This window comes from Leucopleurus acutus, assembly GCF_964270905.1.
Source record: "Leucopleurus acutus genome assembly, chromosome: 15".
In the NCBI taxonomy this organism is placed as follows: domain Eukaryota; kingdom Metazoa; phylum Chordata; class Mammalia; order Artiodactyla; family Delphinidae; genus Leucopleurus; species Leucopleurus acutus.
This window is the reverse complement of record NC_139157.1, coordinates 52,161,263-52,177,203: the sequence shown is the minus strand read 5'-3', so window position 1 is coordinate 52,177,203 and position 15,941 is coordinate 52,161,263. Positions and strand designations below refer to the sequence as shown.

The window sequence follows — 15,941 nt, the reverse complement described above, 5'->3', positions numbered from 1 at the left end:
TCCAGGCGGCCCCCCCGGACGCCGAGCGGTCACCTGGCTCGGGCAGCCGTGCAGCGGAGGCGGCTGTGCAGCAGGGCCATGAAAGTGATTCACCCCAATTAGAACCTCTGGAGGCAGAGGGAGAGACTTTCCCAGATGCCACCACCGCTGCCAAGCAGCTGCACTCCTCACTAGGGAATTCCTCCGGGCAGGAGAACGCTTCGCCCGGCGCTGGCCGCGAGCAGGAGCCAGCTCGGGGAGCGAGGGGCGTGCCGGGCTCGCCCGCCGGGGAGCAGTCGGCCGACAGGGCCGCCCGCCTGTGTGCCCAAGGAGGCTCTCCGGAGCACCAAGACGCGCCGAGCCAGCCCCCCAAGGACGCATCGGCTCCTGCGGGCAACCGTCCCGCTGAGGGCGCAGAGAACCAGACGGGTTTGGCGCCGGGAAACAGCAAAGCCGACCCCCCGGGGCGAGACTGTCGGCCCCGCGAGCGCGCCCACCCCGCCAAAGTGTTGACTCTGGACATCTACTTGAGTAAGACTGAGGTGGCGCGGGTGGACGAGCCGGTCGTGATCAGTCCCGGGGCTGAAGATTGCGGCGATTGCGAAGATATGGAGAAGAGGTCGAGTGGCCGAAGGTCGGGGAGGCGGAGGAGGTCGCAGAAATCCACCGACTCCCCCGGTGCTGACCCGCTGCCGCCTGACTTTGAGCCCCGGAATGACGCGGTCTTCGACAACGAGGTGGCGCCAAACGCGGCCGCGCCAAACGCAGCCGCCGAAAACGGCTCTGCTGAAAAGAAAGTGAAATCTCCCGCGGCGGCCCCCGACGGGGGCGTTGCCTCTGTTTCCGGCCTAGAGTCCAAGCCCAGCCCCGACCCCAAAGGGCAGCCGCTAGGGGAGTCCGAGCGGAGCAAACAGCCGCCGCCCGCCTCGTCCCCCGCCAAGAGGAGGGGCCGGAGCCACGTTCCGGAGGCCGTGCCCACCTCACCCGCCGGCGGCCCGCGAACTCCGGCCAAGGACTCTCTTCTCAGGAGGGCGTCCGGCCCCGGCCCCGGCCCCGGCCCGGCCGCCAAGGAGAGCGGGGAGGAGGCGGCCCGGGTCATCCACCGCAAGCTTATGGTCAAGAGCAGCTCGCTGCCGCCCGAGATCAAGCCCAAGCCCAAGAGGGGGCCACTCCCCAACCTCTTCGACGGCCGGGGAGAGGGAAGTCGAAGCAAAGAGCTGGGCAGATCGGTCGGAGGTTCTGACGCCGACGGCTTGAAGCCCAGGAACCATTTCGGTGGGGGCAGGTGGACAGTGACCACTACAGTGACCATGTAAGTAACTGCGGGGTTGGGCTGGCGAGCAGCGGTCGCCGCACACGGGCTGGGCGGCCGTTCCGAGGGGCGCAGGTTCTTTGCATTTGTGGAAGAACTGTGTGCACTGGGTTTTCTCCTCGGTGGTGAAATTAAGATAGTGAAGGGCTAGTTAGCACAGTTAAGGTTTAAGAAGATGACCCATTCGGGACCTTAGTTGGTTGTTAATTCCTGTTAATATAAGCCTTTTAAGTTCAATGAATGTGAAAGTGAGATATCTCTGGAGGTTCAGTGTTTACATAAATAATAGAAGACTGCATGGCTTGACGAACTAATTCTATTCTTTATTCAGAATATGCACCAGCATTCCTGGGTGGGTCATTCTTAAAACACAAATGAATTTGAAAACGGAGCAAACACTAGTATGTACAGTATACCCAGTAGCTTTGACGTGTCTGAGTTCAAGAGAATTCACAGAACCTTTTATGGAACTTGGTGCATTATTGGCCTAAAGCTTTACAAAAAAGATACTCTAATACGAGTATCTTGGTTCCCCTTTATAATGTTAGGTAGTTTTGTGATATCTTTGCCACCACGTCGAAAAGTAATTTTCAATTATTGAAATGAAGGAAGATCAGTGTTTTTACTGGAAGACTATTTGATAAATGAAAGGACACGTTAGAAGGATCAAGCTCAACAGCAGACTGTGACCACTTGCTGTTAAGTTTATTGATTTCTCAAATATTTATTGAGTACCTTCTTTCTGTGCATGGTAGTGTGCTAGGCACAATGGGAAAAATGCCACAACTGTGATTCAGTATATATTGCCTTTGAAAAGCTTATGACACATTCTGGCACCCAAGATGCTGACAAATCAGATAACTGTAAGAGGTGATAATCTGATTAAACTGCCAAATGGATGTTACCATCCCCAAGGCTGGGGATGTGCACAGGAGGAAGAAATCACTGTTGGTGTTTTGGAGGAAATGGGATTGTGCCTTGATGGTGGGTGTGATCTGTATAGGTAGACAGGACGGGGAGGGCACCCTGGAAAACTCTTAAGACCATCCCCCTTCCCACACTCATCCTCCTCCGTCTCTCAGCACATGTGAAAAGTGAGTATCTAAACTTTTTCCAGCATTCACACATTTATTAAAAGAGCTGAGATTTTCACAGTGTTATCATTCTTTTTATATATATATAAATTTATTTCTGGCTGCATTGGGTCTTCGTTGCTGTGTGTGGGCTCTCTCCAGTTGTGGAGAGCGGGGCCCTCCCACTGCAGTGGCCTCATTCGTTGCAGAGCACGGGCTCCAGGCACGCGGGCTTCAGTAGCTGTGCACGTGGGCTCAGCAGTTGTGGCGCATGGGCCCAGTTGCTCCGCGGCATGTGGGATCCTCCCGGACCAGGGCTCGAACCCCTGTCCCCTGCATTGGCAGGCGGATTCTCAACCACTGCCCCACCAGGGAAGTCCACAGCATTATCATCTTAAACTGAATGGATTCATTCTATTTGAATTCTTGGATAAGTAAGCTTAAGAGTAGGCAGTCTGCTTGGTAAACACCGGGGAGGAAATCCTGCTTAATGAATAACTTGAGCTACCTCACCAGCTGCCAACCTGGAGAACTTTGATAGAGTCAGCAGTTTATTCTGTAACAGCAGCATCGGAGAAATAACCTGAGTGAATGATGCCCATTATTTGTAGAAGGCCAGTGTGACTGAACATTCAGACCTCCTAAGTGTGAGCCTTAGAGAAACTATGCTGTGTACCTGATTAAGGGTGCTTCCCCGGTCTTCCAGTCAGAATACACCAGTGGAAAAACCAGAAATGTCACACCGTTAAGGGATAGGGTAAACAAACCAAGCAATCTTGCAGTGAAACTCTTCTTCATGTGCTGTTTCCTGTGACAGAACTAAACCAAATGTCTTTTTCTAAGGAGTGATTATTTCCTACCTAAAATTTTCCTTTGCCAGAGGCTCAGTTTAATTCTGTTTTGCACACGGCCTTGCACTTGGTGAATCGGCAAATTATTGGAATGGAGAATTAATAATTGTTTCTCATCCTTTGACCCATTTATGTTTGACTGATGGATTTTTTCAGACCCTTTAGTTTTTCCTCATTGTTTTCAACTGGAGATGTTACGCGGATTATTTCTAAAAACAACTTGAATGTAAAATTTTATAGTTAAAACCATTTTATATTCCCCGAAAAATAATCACTGTGAAGCAGCATGTTTCTTGATGCTGCTAGAGAAATTATGTCTTCAGTTCTACCAAGTATTGAATGTTGAGATTCTTAACATGGTATGTTTAGAATAAGGAGAATTTTCTTCTCATTATAGCCATGGCTTCTTAGACTCCAGGATATTTTCCCTTTTCGCATCTTAATGAAGGCATTACAACGTGAATTATAGGAGTCTTCCTTTTAATCAGTTTGAACCAGGTTAATTGTAGTGACTCTCTGTAGCAGAGGTTAATAGTACAGAAAGTTTGGTTGTAAAATGTATTCTGATCTTGGTGTAAATCTTTAACGTGCAGATGTGTGTGTCCTGTCCTTAACGTAGCTTATTGGCTAACCTGGAGCATTTTCCATTTACATCATAAGATCTACTTTGATATTTGACTGTTCCTTGAGCTGATTAGTGAGAATTTTTTAAATGTGTATTCCCTGCTATGTGAACATCCCTCATTAACTGATAGCATTTGTAAGTTCTCTTATTTCTAATCATCTCACTGGTTTTAGAATTTAATCTTTAAGGAAGTGCTTGTAAGTTAATTTTGCTTTTATATTTCAGGTAAGGGCCCACCGTGAGGGAGCTTAGATATCTTAAGGAGCTATTGGGGAAAGCAATGCCAAGGAGAAATTCATGAGAATATATCAAATATAGTATTTAAATAAAAAATTTTAAAATGAACATCTAATTCTTAATGCTGTATTTGGGAAGGACATCTCAAGTCTTCTCAGTCTAATCATTTTCTCCAGAAGAATAAAGTGTCTTCTTCCAAGGTCCTACTGCCTGTTCCTTCAAAAGGCTCCTCAGGCCCAGCCTTCTTGAAGGCCAGTGAGTCCATGCAGGAGACAGTGTGAGATGTTAATGCTTCCCTACTTTGTGTTCTCATTATTGAGGTGGCCTCTAAGGTGTGATTATCTTATAGCTCTCTTGATAATTTATTGACTCCTTGGATCATAAAGCTGGACAGAACCAGAGGCGGTCATTGAGGCGAAGCTAGTCTGATCCTATCTGGGGAAGCAGAATAGTAGAGTTGTTGGGAGCATAGCATCTGAAACCAGAACACCTGGCTTCTGTCACTTACTAGCTGTGTGACTTCAGGCAAAGTACTTACCTTCTCTAGATGCCAACTTCCTCATCTTAAAAGAGAATGTGGGGCTTCCCTGGTGGCGCAGTGGTTGAGAGTCCGCCTGCCGATGCAGGAGACATGGGTTCGTGCCCTGGTCTGGGAAGATCCCACATGCCGCGGAGCAGCTGGGCCCATGAGCCATGGCCACTGAGCCTGTGCGTCCGGAGCCTGTGCTCCACAACGGGAGAGGCCACAACAGTGACAGGCCCGCATACCGCAAAAAAAAAAAAAAAAAAAAGAGAATGTGTAAAATTGTACATGAGGCAAGCCATAGAAAGTGCTTGACGATCAGTGAATGTCAGTGGGTGTTATCTCTTACATTTTATAAACCACTAGACTAATGATTTAGACATTTTTGTTTTTAGCTTTAAAGTCTGTTCTTCTTGGAAAGCTTATATAAAAGTGATATATAAAACATAAGTAGGAGTGATTCTGGTTGAAAGGAGGGTGGTTGGCCAACAATTCCATCCCCCAGTTTCTACTGTCCCCTTTTGCAGCCCTTGAAGAGAACCACAGGATATCTTCAGTGATAACATGTATGTGTGTGAACCAGTACACACACGTTCTAAACCATCTAGTTTCTTGTTTATTTTTACAGGTAGAGAAGGTAGAGTTTAGAGAGTTGAGGTGGCTTGACCAAGTTCACACAGATAATTGGTATAAGAGCCAGGACCAGAGCCAGAGGACATTTTTTTCCTCAGAAAGAAAACAGTGTGTACATTCAAAGACTTAAAATTTCCATTAGGGGGCAATTACACCCAAGAAATGTGAGAAAGAAGGGAGACCCTCTTTGCCCCCAGAATGGTGGCAAAACCAACAACTGAGTAATTGATAAGTAAATTGTGGTACATCTATATGATGGATTTTTATGCAGACATTATGAAGACTTCTCATATTTTTTAGTAACTTGAAAAATGTTAAATCTCTTTTTTTTTTTTTAAGGCAAGATACCAAACTCTATGAACAGACTAATCTCAATTCTATTGAAAATATTTCCCTATGCATACAAAAAAGACGGGAAGTATACTAGAATGTTGACAGGGATAGTGTTTGAGTGGTAAGATTATGAGTGGTTTTTTGTCTTTATATTTTCTAAATGTTCTATAGTGGACACACTTGTATAGTCAGAGAAAATTTTTATGGGGGAAGGATGAAGGGAATAAACTATCCAAAGAGGTAAATAATAGATAAATATTTTTTATAATCTCACTTTTGAGATAATGTAAAAAAAAGTTATAAAAAATACACAGTTGATTTTTGGGGAAATCATTTACATATTTAAAGTATGGGAGTACAGGAAGTATTTACATTGGTTCTAATGTTCTTCAGTCCCAACTCTAGTGCCAAGCACTGTACTTATCTACTAGGTACATGATAAACTTATTAGAAAACTTGTTACCCTCTCACCTCTAGCCTTTCTTAGCTATGTAATTTTTCATCCCTCATACGGAAGCGCAACATCCATTAAAGGTAACTGATAGTGTATTTAGAATTGTTTAAAAATTGTTTCATCAAAAATGTTACCTATCAGAAAGATACTGGCTTTTCACAGTTTTGTAATAAATCGGTATGTTCACTTTAAAACCCAGGTTAATAACTTTATCTTGTTGCTTTATTCTTGCAGCCCTGCCAAGCCCAAACATGTGGAACTAAATCTTAAAACCCCTAAGAATCTTGGCGGTTTGGGAAATGGGCATAATCCACTTAGCCAGCCAGTTCACAAAGGAAACACTGCCACCAAAATCTCCTTATTTGAAAACAAGCAGGCAAATAGCCCAAGACACACTGACCTTCGAGGTGCGAGGAACACTCCTGCCTCTAATAAAACATTTGTCGGGAGGGCACAGCTGAATTTAGCCAAAAAAGCCAAGGAAATGGAGCGGCCTGAAAAGAAGTTGCTGCCAGATAGTCAGCAGAATGGTGCGCTGGGGAAGGAAGCCTCGGCAGAAGCCAGAGTTACTGTTCCTGAAGAGGAGACTCCGGGTTCTCCGCTTAACCAAGGTGATGAGGTAGATGGGCAAACAGATGCTGGCTGCCCTTCTGAACCAGTGGTTGCTGCTCTGATTCCTGTTAAGGACCACGAGCTCTTAGGAGAGGACGACTCAAAGGCTGCTGACCGCAGAAGACTTGAACGTGAAAATATGACTGATACAGTACAAGACAGCCCTGCCGTTCTTGAGGCCAAAGATTCACCTCCAACAGCCATACCGAAGCCGCAGGATGGATTTTCTGACTCCCAGCACCCAGCTGGGTCATCTAATGGGCCTTCTCTTTCACTGGCTGCCCCCATTCCTGTGGATGATCCCAAAGACACAGGTGCTCAAGCTCCTGTAAGCAGTTTGCTGTGCACTGATCTAAAAGTGTCAGAAAACCATAATGGATGTACTCTGCCTGGGTCTCATCAGAATAATGAGAAGATGTCCCCCTCCAGACTGGCAGGAGGAGGAGGGGGAGAAAGAAGCCCTCCCTTGTCCCCAGAGCACAGCCTGGCAGCCATGGGAAATGAGTGTCCATCCAAGGTCCTTGTCCAGGTCAGGTCCTTCATGCTCCCTGTGGGGAACACCAAGGATGTCTGCTCTGGGGTCATCTCGGATAGCTCTGAAGTTAGAGAAGCACAGTTGCCAAGCTGTCACAATAATGAACTTGAAGTGGTTTCCGTTGCAAGTCGTACTCCCCAGAAAGAGGAAGTACAGGGCAATAAGAGCACATCACCCAAACACATTCATTGCACAGAGGAACATGTAGCAAAATCTGGCCCACAAGTCATGCTGCCCGAATCAGAAAAAACTCTGCCTATTCAGGGCAACGGAAAACCCCTGAAGACTGAATCCAGCACCACCAACTACCCTGGCAACAGAAATCATTTAGAAACCCCTCAAAGACCCAATCAAAATGTTGTAAATGGCCAGGACAGTCCTGCAAGCCTTTTGAACATTTCTGCTGGTAGTGATGATAGTGTATTTGATTCTTCTTCTGATATGGAAAAATTCACTGAGATTATAAAAAAGATGGACAGCGCAGTTTGTGTGCCCCAGAAGAAAAAGAAGGCCAGGATGCCAAACTCCCCTGCCCCTCACTTCGCCATGCCTCCTATTCATGAGGACAATTTAGAAAAGGTGTTTGATCCCAACGTGTTTACCTTTGGTTTGGGTAAGAAAAAGGAAGGCCAGCCAGAAACGTCACTGGCTTTACATTGGATGCAGAATCTTGACACCAAATCCAAACTGAGACCCAAACGTTCATCCACTGAACAGAGTGTCCTTTTCAAGTCCTTGCAAACTCGCACTAATGGGAAAGGCGAGCCTCTGGCGGCTCCAGAAGTAAATGACAAGGAGAACAGGGATGTCACAAACGGTGGAGTCAAGAGATCGAGGCTAGAAAAAAGTGCACTTTTCTCAAGCATCTTATCTTCTTTACCACAAGACAAAATCTTTTCTCCCTCTGTAACATCAGTCAATACCATGACCACATCTTTCGACACCGCTCACAGCAGTTCTCTTTCTCGGCCTTCCGTGTTACAGCCCGTGGCTGAGGGTGCCCCACCCTGTGGTTCAGAGAAAGAACAGCCAAGTCTGCCACCCAGCAACGTAAAGGTCTTCAATTTCAACTCGTCAGATACGTCTCATTCGGGATTGGAAAGTCCGAGCTCCGTGGAAAAGTACCTGCAAAAAGAGGAAACCGGAAAAGATCTGGATTCACGAAGCAACCTACCCGTGCCCAAAACTACATTTTCTGAATTTTCAAAACTGCAGAACAGTGGTGATATGGAAAAGGCTAATCATATTGAAAGTGTTCTTAAATCGAACTTGCCGAGCTATGGAAGCAGTGACACAGACTTCCCTGGTCTTTTCAAATCCACCCTGTTTGACCCAAGCATTTCTTTTTCTGAAATGTCATTATCAGATACAACAGTAAGTAGCAACATAGTAGTATTTATGTGGGGTATTTTTAAGTCAGAGGAGAAGGGGACGATGAACAATTCATGTTATTTGTTTAAAAATGGTTATGCTCGTGTCTGATAGTTTTTTATTCATTCATCACATATTTGAAAACCTACTATGTACAAGGGTCTTTAGAGTCCAAGAGAAAAGGTACTTGGATTCTGCTCTCAAGGCGTTTGTAGTCCAGCAAGGAAAATAAGCTACAAATATTTTAGGGCACTTGTGAATTTATGTGTTGTATTGTGAAAGGTGTAGTTAAGGTACCTTGAGAGCTCAGAGACAGGGTGTTTTTTCTTCCCTAGTTCTGTGTAAAAATGCTCAATACTATACCTAGAATTTTGAGCATTTATGAAGCAAGCTTCCTTTATCTGGAAAAGCCTCCACCGAGGAATCTTGTTCCTAACCGTTTCTCTTGTACTTTGAGATTCACTGTTTCTTCCCCTTAGGAGCAATAAGTGTTTATCCCACATGGCTGATAAAGTATTTTCTCTTTATCTGGAATTAGTTTTCATTAGGGAAATATTATTTTCCTGCAAAGCTGTTGGGAAGTAAAGAATTTGGTCTACATTAGCACTTTCCTGTAACAGAGTAGAAAGGATGGCAAAATACCATTTTGAGAAACAGTTAAGATTTCTCCATCTTCTTTTATCTGACTGCTGGAAGTTGTTTTCTTTACTCAGTTTTTGATGTGAATTTGTGGCTTTCCGTTACCAAGCTTGATACTCAAGTTGAAAGAGGGAGGCAGATAAGATTTAGAGCTCAGCTCTGCTAAGCCCAGAAACGGGAGTGGGCCTCTGTATTCCTGTTGCCCACCCTGTGAACCAGGCTACCTGGCAAGTGTAGATCAACATCCAACACAGTTTATCCAGGCAGAAAATATCTTGCCCACTTCATTTGTACAGGGCACTGCCCCATGTTTGAATTTGTTGTATTAGCTTTTGCTACAAGCCTATCATGGAATACAATTCTGGAAGCTCTTTCAAAACGTACAGTTGGATTTCCAGCAGAGGCTCAGATCCCTCTGCTCAAAAGTTTTCATATTTCTTACTCTTAGGATGCCATACACACACACACACACACATATAGATGTAGATATAAAGTAAAAATTATTGAGGACCCCAAAGAGTTTTTGTTGATATGGGTTATGCCTATTGGCATCTATTACATTAGAAATTAATACTGAGAAAAATTAGAACATACAAATGTACATTCCTGTAGCCATCAGAGCAATGATGTCATCACATGTCATGGACCCTCTGGAAAATTCCGCACTACACCTGTGAGAGAAAGAAAGTGAAAAAGAGAAATAACCTCTTCTTATAAATGAAAATGGTTTTGACGTAATGGACTCCCTGTAGAATTATTGGGGGCCCTCCAGGGACCCCTGGATTTCACTTTGAGAACCACTGCTGTAAACAGATAAAACTGAATCAGCCTATAGCACTTAGAAGTCCTAAGATTTTTGAGTATTTCTCTGAAGCACAAAATTGACACTGGTCCACTTCCCGTTCATTACAGCATTATTCTGTCTTTTTAATCATTCTTAGATTACCTCTCTTTGACAACGAGTCTGACAACAGAATATACAGTTTCCCTATGGAGTCCCTTGAAAAACCCGATCAAATAGAGTAAAAAGGAGAAACAAAGTACTTTATACTTTCTCTAGGCCTTTTTATGATAAAAAAAAAATTTTTTGTTTTGTTTTTTTTTACACCTTGGGCTTTGTTGACTATATATTCTCCCTTTAATGTCTTAACTGAATTTCATTTAAATATCAGGCTTTTTCTTTAGCTTGTCTTCTTGAAATGTGCATATATAAATAAGCATATGGCATTTTAATCTGTAATAATGCTCTACTGAGGCCCTTCCTATGGTCTTTCAGGCATATTCCACCCTGGTGTGGTGCAAGAGCGATCAGATCAAAGGCCATCCTTAGAATAGGCATCCTGTTCAGCAGTGAAAGTAGTCCATGTTTTATAATATTTTTACATGTGTAATTACTGTTTTTATTATCTTAGGCATTTCTGGTTTTACTGGTCAGATGGTCTTGAAAATGATTAGTTTTGGAGCCATATAAAAATATATTTTGTTCATCAAAAAGGAGGGATTAAAGTAACCATGTACAATGTACATTGTGAAATATACCATAAACACTTTATTTAGACTAGTTATGTGATGAAAAAACAGTAATTATAGATTCAGATAAGATATGTATATGAACACATAAAATGGATTCAGCTCATTCTAGATATGTGATTAATCCATTAGAATTTCTCTGTTTATTTGAAACTATACTGAGATTGTTTGAATTATAATCTCTTAGCTGAGTTCTTGTTCTGTGAACTGATGTAAAACATAGGTCTGACTCTTACGCCCTGAACTTTCCAGATTGGTGGAAGTATCCTAGGCATTTAAATGAAAAGAAATTTAAATGTCAAATACAGTTAGAGGGGGGAAAAAGCCCTTATTTTAATAGAGTCAAAGAGAGTTTATTTTGTTTTTTAAATTTTTATTTATTTTTATTTTTGGCTGCCTTGGGTCTTTGTTGCTGTGCGCAGGCTATTCTTCGTTGAGGTTCCCGGGCTTCTCATTGCGGTGGCTTCTCTTGTTGCAGAGCATGGGCTCTAGGCATGCAGGCTTCAGTAGTTGTGGCACTCGGGCTCAGTAGTTGTGGCTCGCGGGCTCTAGAGTGCAGGCTCAGTAGTTGTGGCACACGGGCTTAGTTGCTCCGTGGCACGTGGGATCTTCCCGGACCAGGGCTCGAACTCATGTCCCCTGCACTGGCAGGTGGATTCTTAACCACTGTGCCACCAGCGAAGTCCCGTCAAAGAGAGTTTTAAGACAACTTTGGCATAGATCAAGGTAGACATGTTTCCAAATTGACAAATATGAGGCAAATACGATCTTAAAGGATCATGAGAGGAGAAAAGAGGACTTTACGTAAAGTTTAATTATTTGTTGTGTTTTTGTTCATCTGATTACAGACACTTAAAGGAGGTGTCCAGAATAAAATCAATCCCCGACCTGGAAAGGTAAGATTATTTTCTATTCCGAGTCTAGATTTCATTTTGATCTGTTAAAGTACAGTAAAACGTGCTACCACTCTCACTTTCTTTAGGTGGTGATATACGGTGAACCTGACGTGTCAGAGGAGTGCATTGAAGTGTTCAGTGACATTGAGGATTGCAGCTCTTGGAGCCTCTCTCCCGTGATACTCATAAAAGTTGTTAGAGGATGGTAAGAGTGACACTTTGTGTTTCTGACTTGGAGGGTGTGTGTTTCACATTTTTAATTACCCTTTTGGTCATTAGTACTTATTTTAAATTATGCCCTTAGCAGTGTAAAGGGCAGACAATACTAGTCATAGTGAATACTAAAAGAAATTCATGTGTAAGAAATATGGCTTATACTGTTATTTCTGATGGTAGGAATGATGCATGTTGTTGTTAGAAAAATCAGAAAAGTGCAGCAGTATAAGTTTCTTTTTCCCACATAATGTTGGTTCGGACTCATGAGCACCGGAGTCCATAATATACTTTTGGTTTTTGAATTTTCAATGAGGTTGAGAAGAATTGCACTACTCATGTTGATAGGTCATAGTCATGTTGATAGAATTTTTGAAATTCTATAAGAAAAAACATCTTTGCTAACATGTTTTAATGACAGTTCAGTGAAGGACTCATCTAAATTTTATTTTCTAACTTTTTGACAGCAGATAGTTTTTATTAAGTAAAGAAATCGTGAAACAATTTTATTACCAGCTTAAATGCTTCGAGGAAATACACAGGAAATTGAATACAGAAAAGCAGTTTTTAAAAAAAATCACTTACCTGGCGTGAATACTTGTCTTTAGTGCCTGTTTATAAGCTTTTTTAAAAGAAAGAGTGTAGGGCTCTTTATGGTTTACAAAATTATTAAGCTTTTCTTTAGGTCTCCATTTGATTAAATATGCAGCATCTTTCCTCTTAGGTTTTAGATATTTTAATATATTTTTCTGTATATTCAACATATTCATTAGAAACATACAATTAGCTTTTATTCTTAAATTTGAAAACTGAAAGTTATAATTTTGTTTTTAATGAATAGTGATTCTTCAGCTTTTGTTGACTTCTCTTAAGACCAGCACTGTCATATATTGTCGTGAGGTTTTTCTTTAGTGTTCGGATGTTGTTGGGAAGAATACTGTAAAAATGCTTTCTGGGTCACTAAAGTTAAAGTATTACATAGTATATCTGAAAGTTGCTAAGACAGTAGATCTTAAAAGTTCTCATCACTAGGAAAAAAATTGTAACTGTGAGGTGGTGGATGTTAACTAAACTTATTATGGTGATCATTTCGTAATATACACAGATATCAAATCATCATGTTGTACAGCTTAAACTAATACAATGTTATATGTCAATTAGATCTCAATAAAACTGCAAAAAATGCTTTCCATTAACATGCATGTAGTAGTCCTTTGTATCAATATATCCATTGATATGGTTCTAATATATAAGTTAAAATCCCTCAAGAGAAGTGTTTTTTACATACATAAAAAGAAAAAAATTGCAATAAACGTCCATTTATCTGACATATTACTAAGTCTCCACCAACTGGCAATTCTATAAAACTTTAGTAGCTCTATAATGTTCATATTGATAGTCAAAAGTCCTCTAAAATCCTGATAAAATTCTTCAGTTATCAGAGCTTAATTATGCCCACTGAAGTTTTAGTTTTAGGGAGAGTTTATGCTGTTTTTTTTTATGCTGTTTTAATTGCTAGAGAATTGGCCACTAGTATATGGTATATATATATATGTAGTGGCTATTGGCCAGAATATTTGCGTATTCAAAATCTCTCTCACCAAGACTGGCTAATAGTTTTGCTATGTTTTATTCTTAGCTGGATTTTTTATGAGAAACCAAATTTTGAAGGACACTCCATCCCCTTAGAAGAGGGAGAATTGGAACTGTCTGGTCTTTGGGATATAGAAGATATTTTGGAAAGAAACGATGACGAGGCAGAGTCGGCTAAGCCTGTGGTGATTGGTTCAATCAGACTTGTGGTCCAGGTAGGTAAAATTCGTAAGGTTTTAATAAAGGCAAACTGGATTTCATCCATTCTTTCAGCAAATATTTATTGAATGCTGGGTATAATTCTTTTGAGAGAGAGTTTCATTTTATGATAAAAGTGGGACAAATATTTGGTGTTTTATGGATGTATTTTCTGTATTTTAAACATTTGTACATGTTAAATGAATTAGAACTAAGAAACATTCTAATTGGTTAGTCATCTTTTTCACAATAAATCCTGAAGGTAAATTTCTCATTCCGGCCCCCCATTCCTATCTGCAAATGTATTTTACTTAATAACCTAGTTTTGATGAGTTCTGTATGTACAGATTTTTGTTTTTTTAAAAATAAATTTATGTATTTATTTTTGGCTACGTTGGGTCTTCGTTGCTGCGTGCAGACTTTCTCTAGTTGCAGAGAGCGGGGGCTACTCTTTGTTGCGGTGAACGGGCTTCTCATTGCGGTGGCTTCTCGTGTTGCACGTGTTGTGGAGCACGGGCTCTAGGTGCGCGGGCTTCAGGAGTTGTGGCACGTGCATACAGTAGTTGTGGCTTGCGGGCTCTAGAGCACAGGCTCAGTAGTTGTGGTGCATGGGCTTAGTTGTTCCGTGCATGTGGGATCTTCCCGGGTTCCCTGCATTGGCAGGTGGATTCTTAAACTTAACCACAACCACTGTGCCACCAGGGAAGTCCTGAACAGATTTTTCTTTCTTTTTTTTTTTTAAATTAATTAATTATTTATTTATTTTTGGCTGCATTCAGTCTTCGTTGCTGTGTGCGGGCTTTCTTTTTTAGTTGAGGCGAGCGGGGGCTACTCTTCATTGTGGTACACAGGCCTCTCATTGCGGTGGCTTCTCTTGTTGCGGAGCATGGGCCAGATTTTTCTTTTACTTAGTTTTTTGGTGGCTGTGCGAGTTCTTATTACCTTGAGTGGCTTACAGGAGTTATGTTTTGGAAAAATAAATAATCCAAAGATAATTCAGTTGATCAACTCTGGCATTTCATGTGGGTTTTTAGAAAAATAGGTATTTAAGGCCACTTTATGGATTGGGTAAAAATTTCTTGGTCCCTTATTCGTTGTTGAGGAACTTGTATCAGTTCTTCACGGTTCTTGGCATTTGATGATTCTTTACCTTTAAAAATGTAAAAGGTATCTTCCAAGTGAAAAAACTCCATTTGTGTACTAGACATGGGTGTTGGGGTACAATAGGGAAAAAAGCCATGTTCCAAAATGAGAACGAGTAAGAGTGACTAACAGCTTTTGGCGGAGGAAAATGTCACCTGTTTCCTGGGTCAACATTTCTGAGTGACTTAGGTGGTAATATTGGTATTCTAAACGATTTATCTCTTACTAGTTTTAAGTACATAATGTGATGAACCTTATGTAAGACACGAGAAACACCATTTTAAAATGTCATAGTGGGATAATTTACCTGCAGTTTTTATTTATTACTCAAATAGTATTGGTAACGAAACAATATTTTAAACTATCATCCAAAATCCCATCTGTCATGAAGTGTCCTCCCTTCATTTTTCTGAATTCTCTACTCTTTCTTGGCCATATTATAATCTGCTTTTTCTATAGTTGTAATCATAATACAGGTACAGTGTTGTTTTCCTTTAAAACTGTGATTCTCAATCCTTTTTTTCTCTCTCCATACAACTTTCCTGAAGGTTACACTCCCGTTGTAACATCTCTCAATGATTTGCAACTGGGGGAGGTATTAGGATCTGGTGGGGTGGGGATTTAGGGATCCCGGAAGGTGGGCTAAGGGAAATGAAGCACATTAGTAAAGAGGCCTCCTATTTCCCCTGATAATAGCAGACCTAAGGTGAATTAATGCTTTTCATGTTATTATATGGTTTGGGGTTTAACTGAGCATCATATTCCATTGGTATGATGCGCTATCATTTATTTTACCTTTCTTCTTACTGTGGGACTTAGGGAAAAACTTACCTTAAATAATACTGCATGAACATTTTTGTGCATTTAATAATGTATACATTTTCTGATTTATTTCCTTGGGGTAAGTTTTTCTGAATGGTGTCATGTTAAAGAGAAGGAATACTTTTATGGCTCCTAATATGTGACGAATTGTAACTTTTTACAGATTGTGTTTATGGTTTCTTGACACATAAACATAAGTCACAACGTATATTCAAGGGGGTCACCTTTTCAGTTCACTAGATTTGTTCCTTTTGTTAATGTTTGAAAGAGCTGCCCCTAAACTGACCCAAGTGTTAACCATTTTTTCTGTACCTCAGTTCACCTCGCTCTGCAACACAGAAGAGGTTCAAAAAACATTCGATCAGGGCT

At 41.7% G+C, this 15,941-nt stretch overlaps 1 protein-coding gene across 1 annotated transcript in view; it reads left to right on the top strand.

The window, feature by feature from the left end:
• Positions 1-587: 587 nt before the first annotated feature.
• Positions 588-15,941, top strand: part of CRYBG1 (crystallin beta-gamma domain containing 1) — a gene marked incomplete at its 5' end in the record, with an annotated part of 60,007 nt that continues 44,653 nt past the window's right edge. Inside the window, 5 exons of the mRNA XM_082855637.1 lie at positions 588-1,291; positions 6,255-8,541; positions 11,556-11,603; positions 11,690-11,808; positions 13,456-13,624. Coding sequence (XP_082711763.1) covers positions 588-1,291; positions 6,255-8,541; positions 11,556-11,603; positions 11,690-11,808; positions 13,456-13,624 — 3,327 coding nt within the window. The remainder of the gene's footprint in view (positions 1,292-6,254; positions 8,542-11,555; positions 11,604-11,689; positions 11,809-13,455; positions 13,625-15,941) is intronic.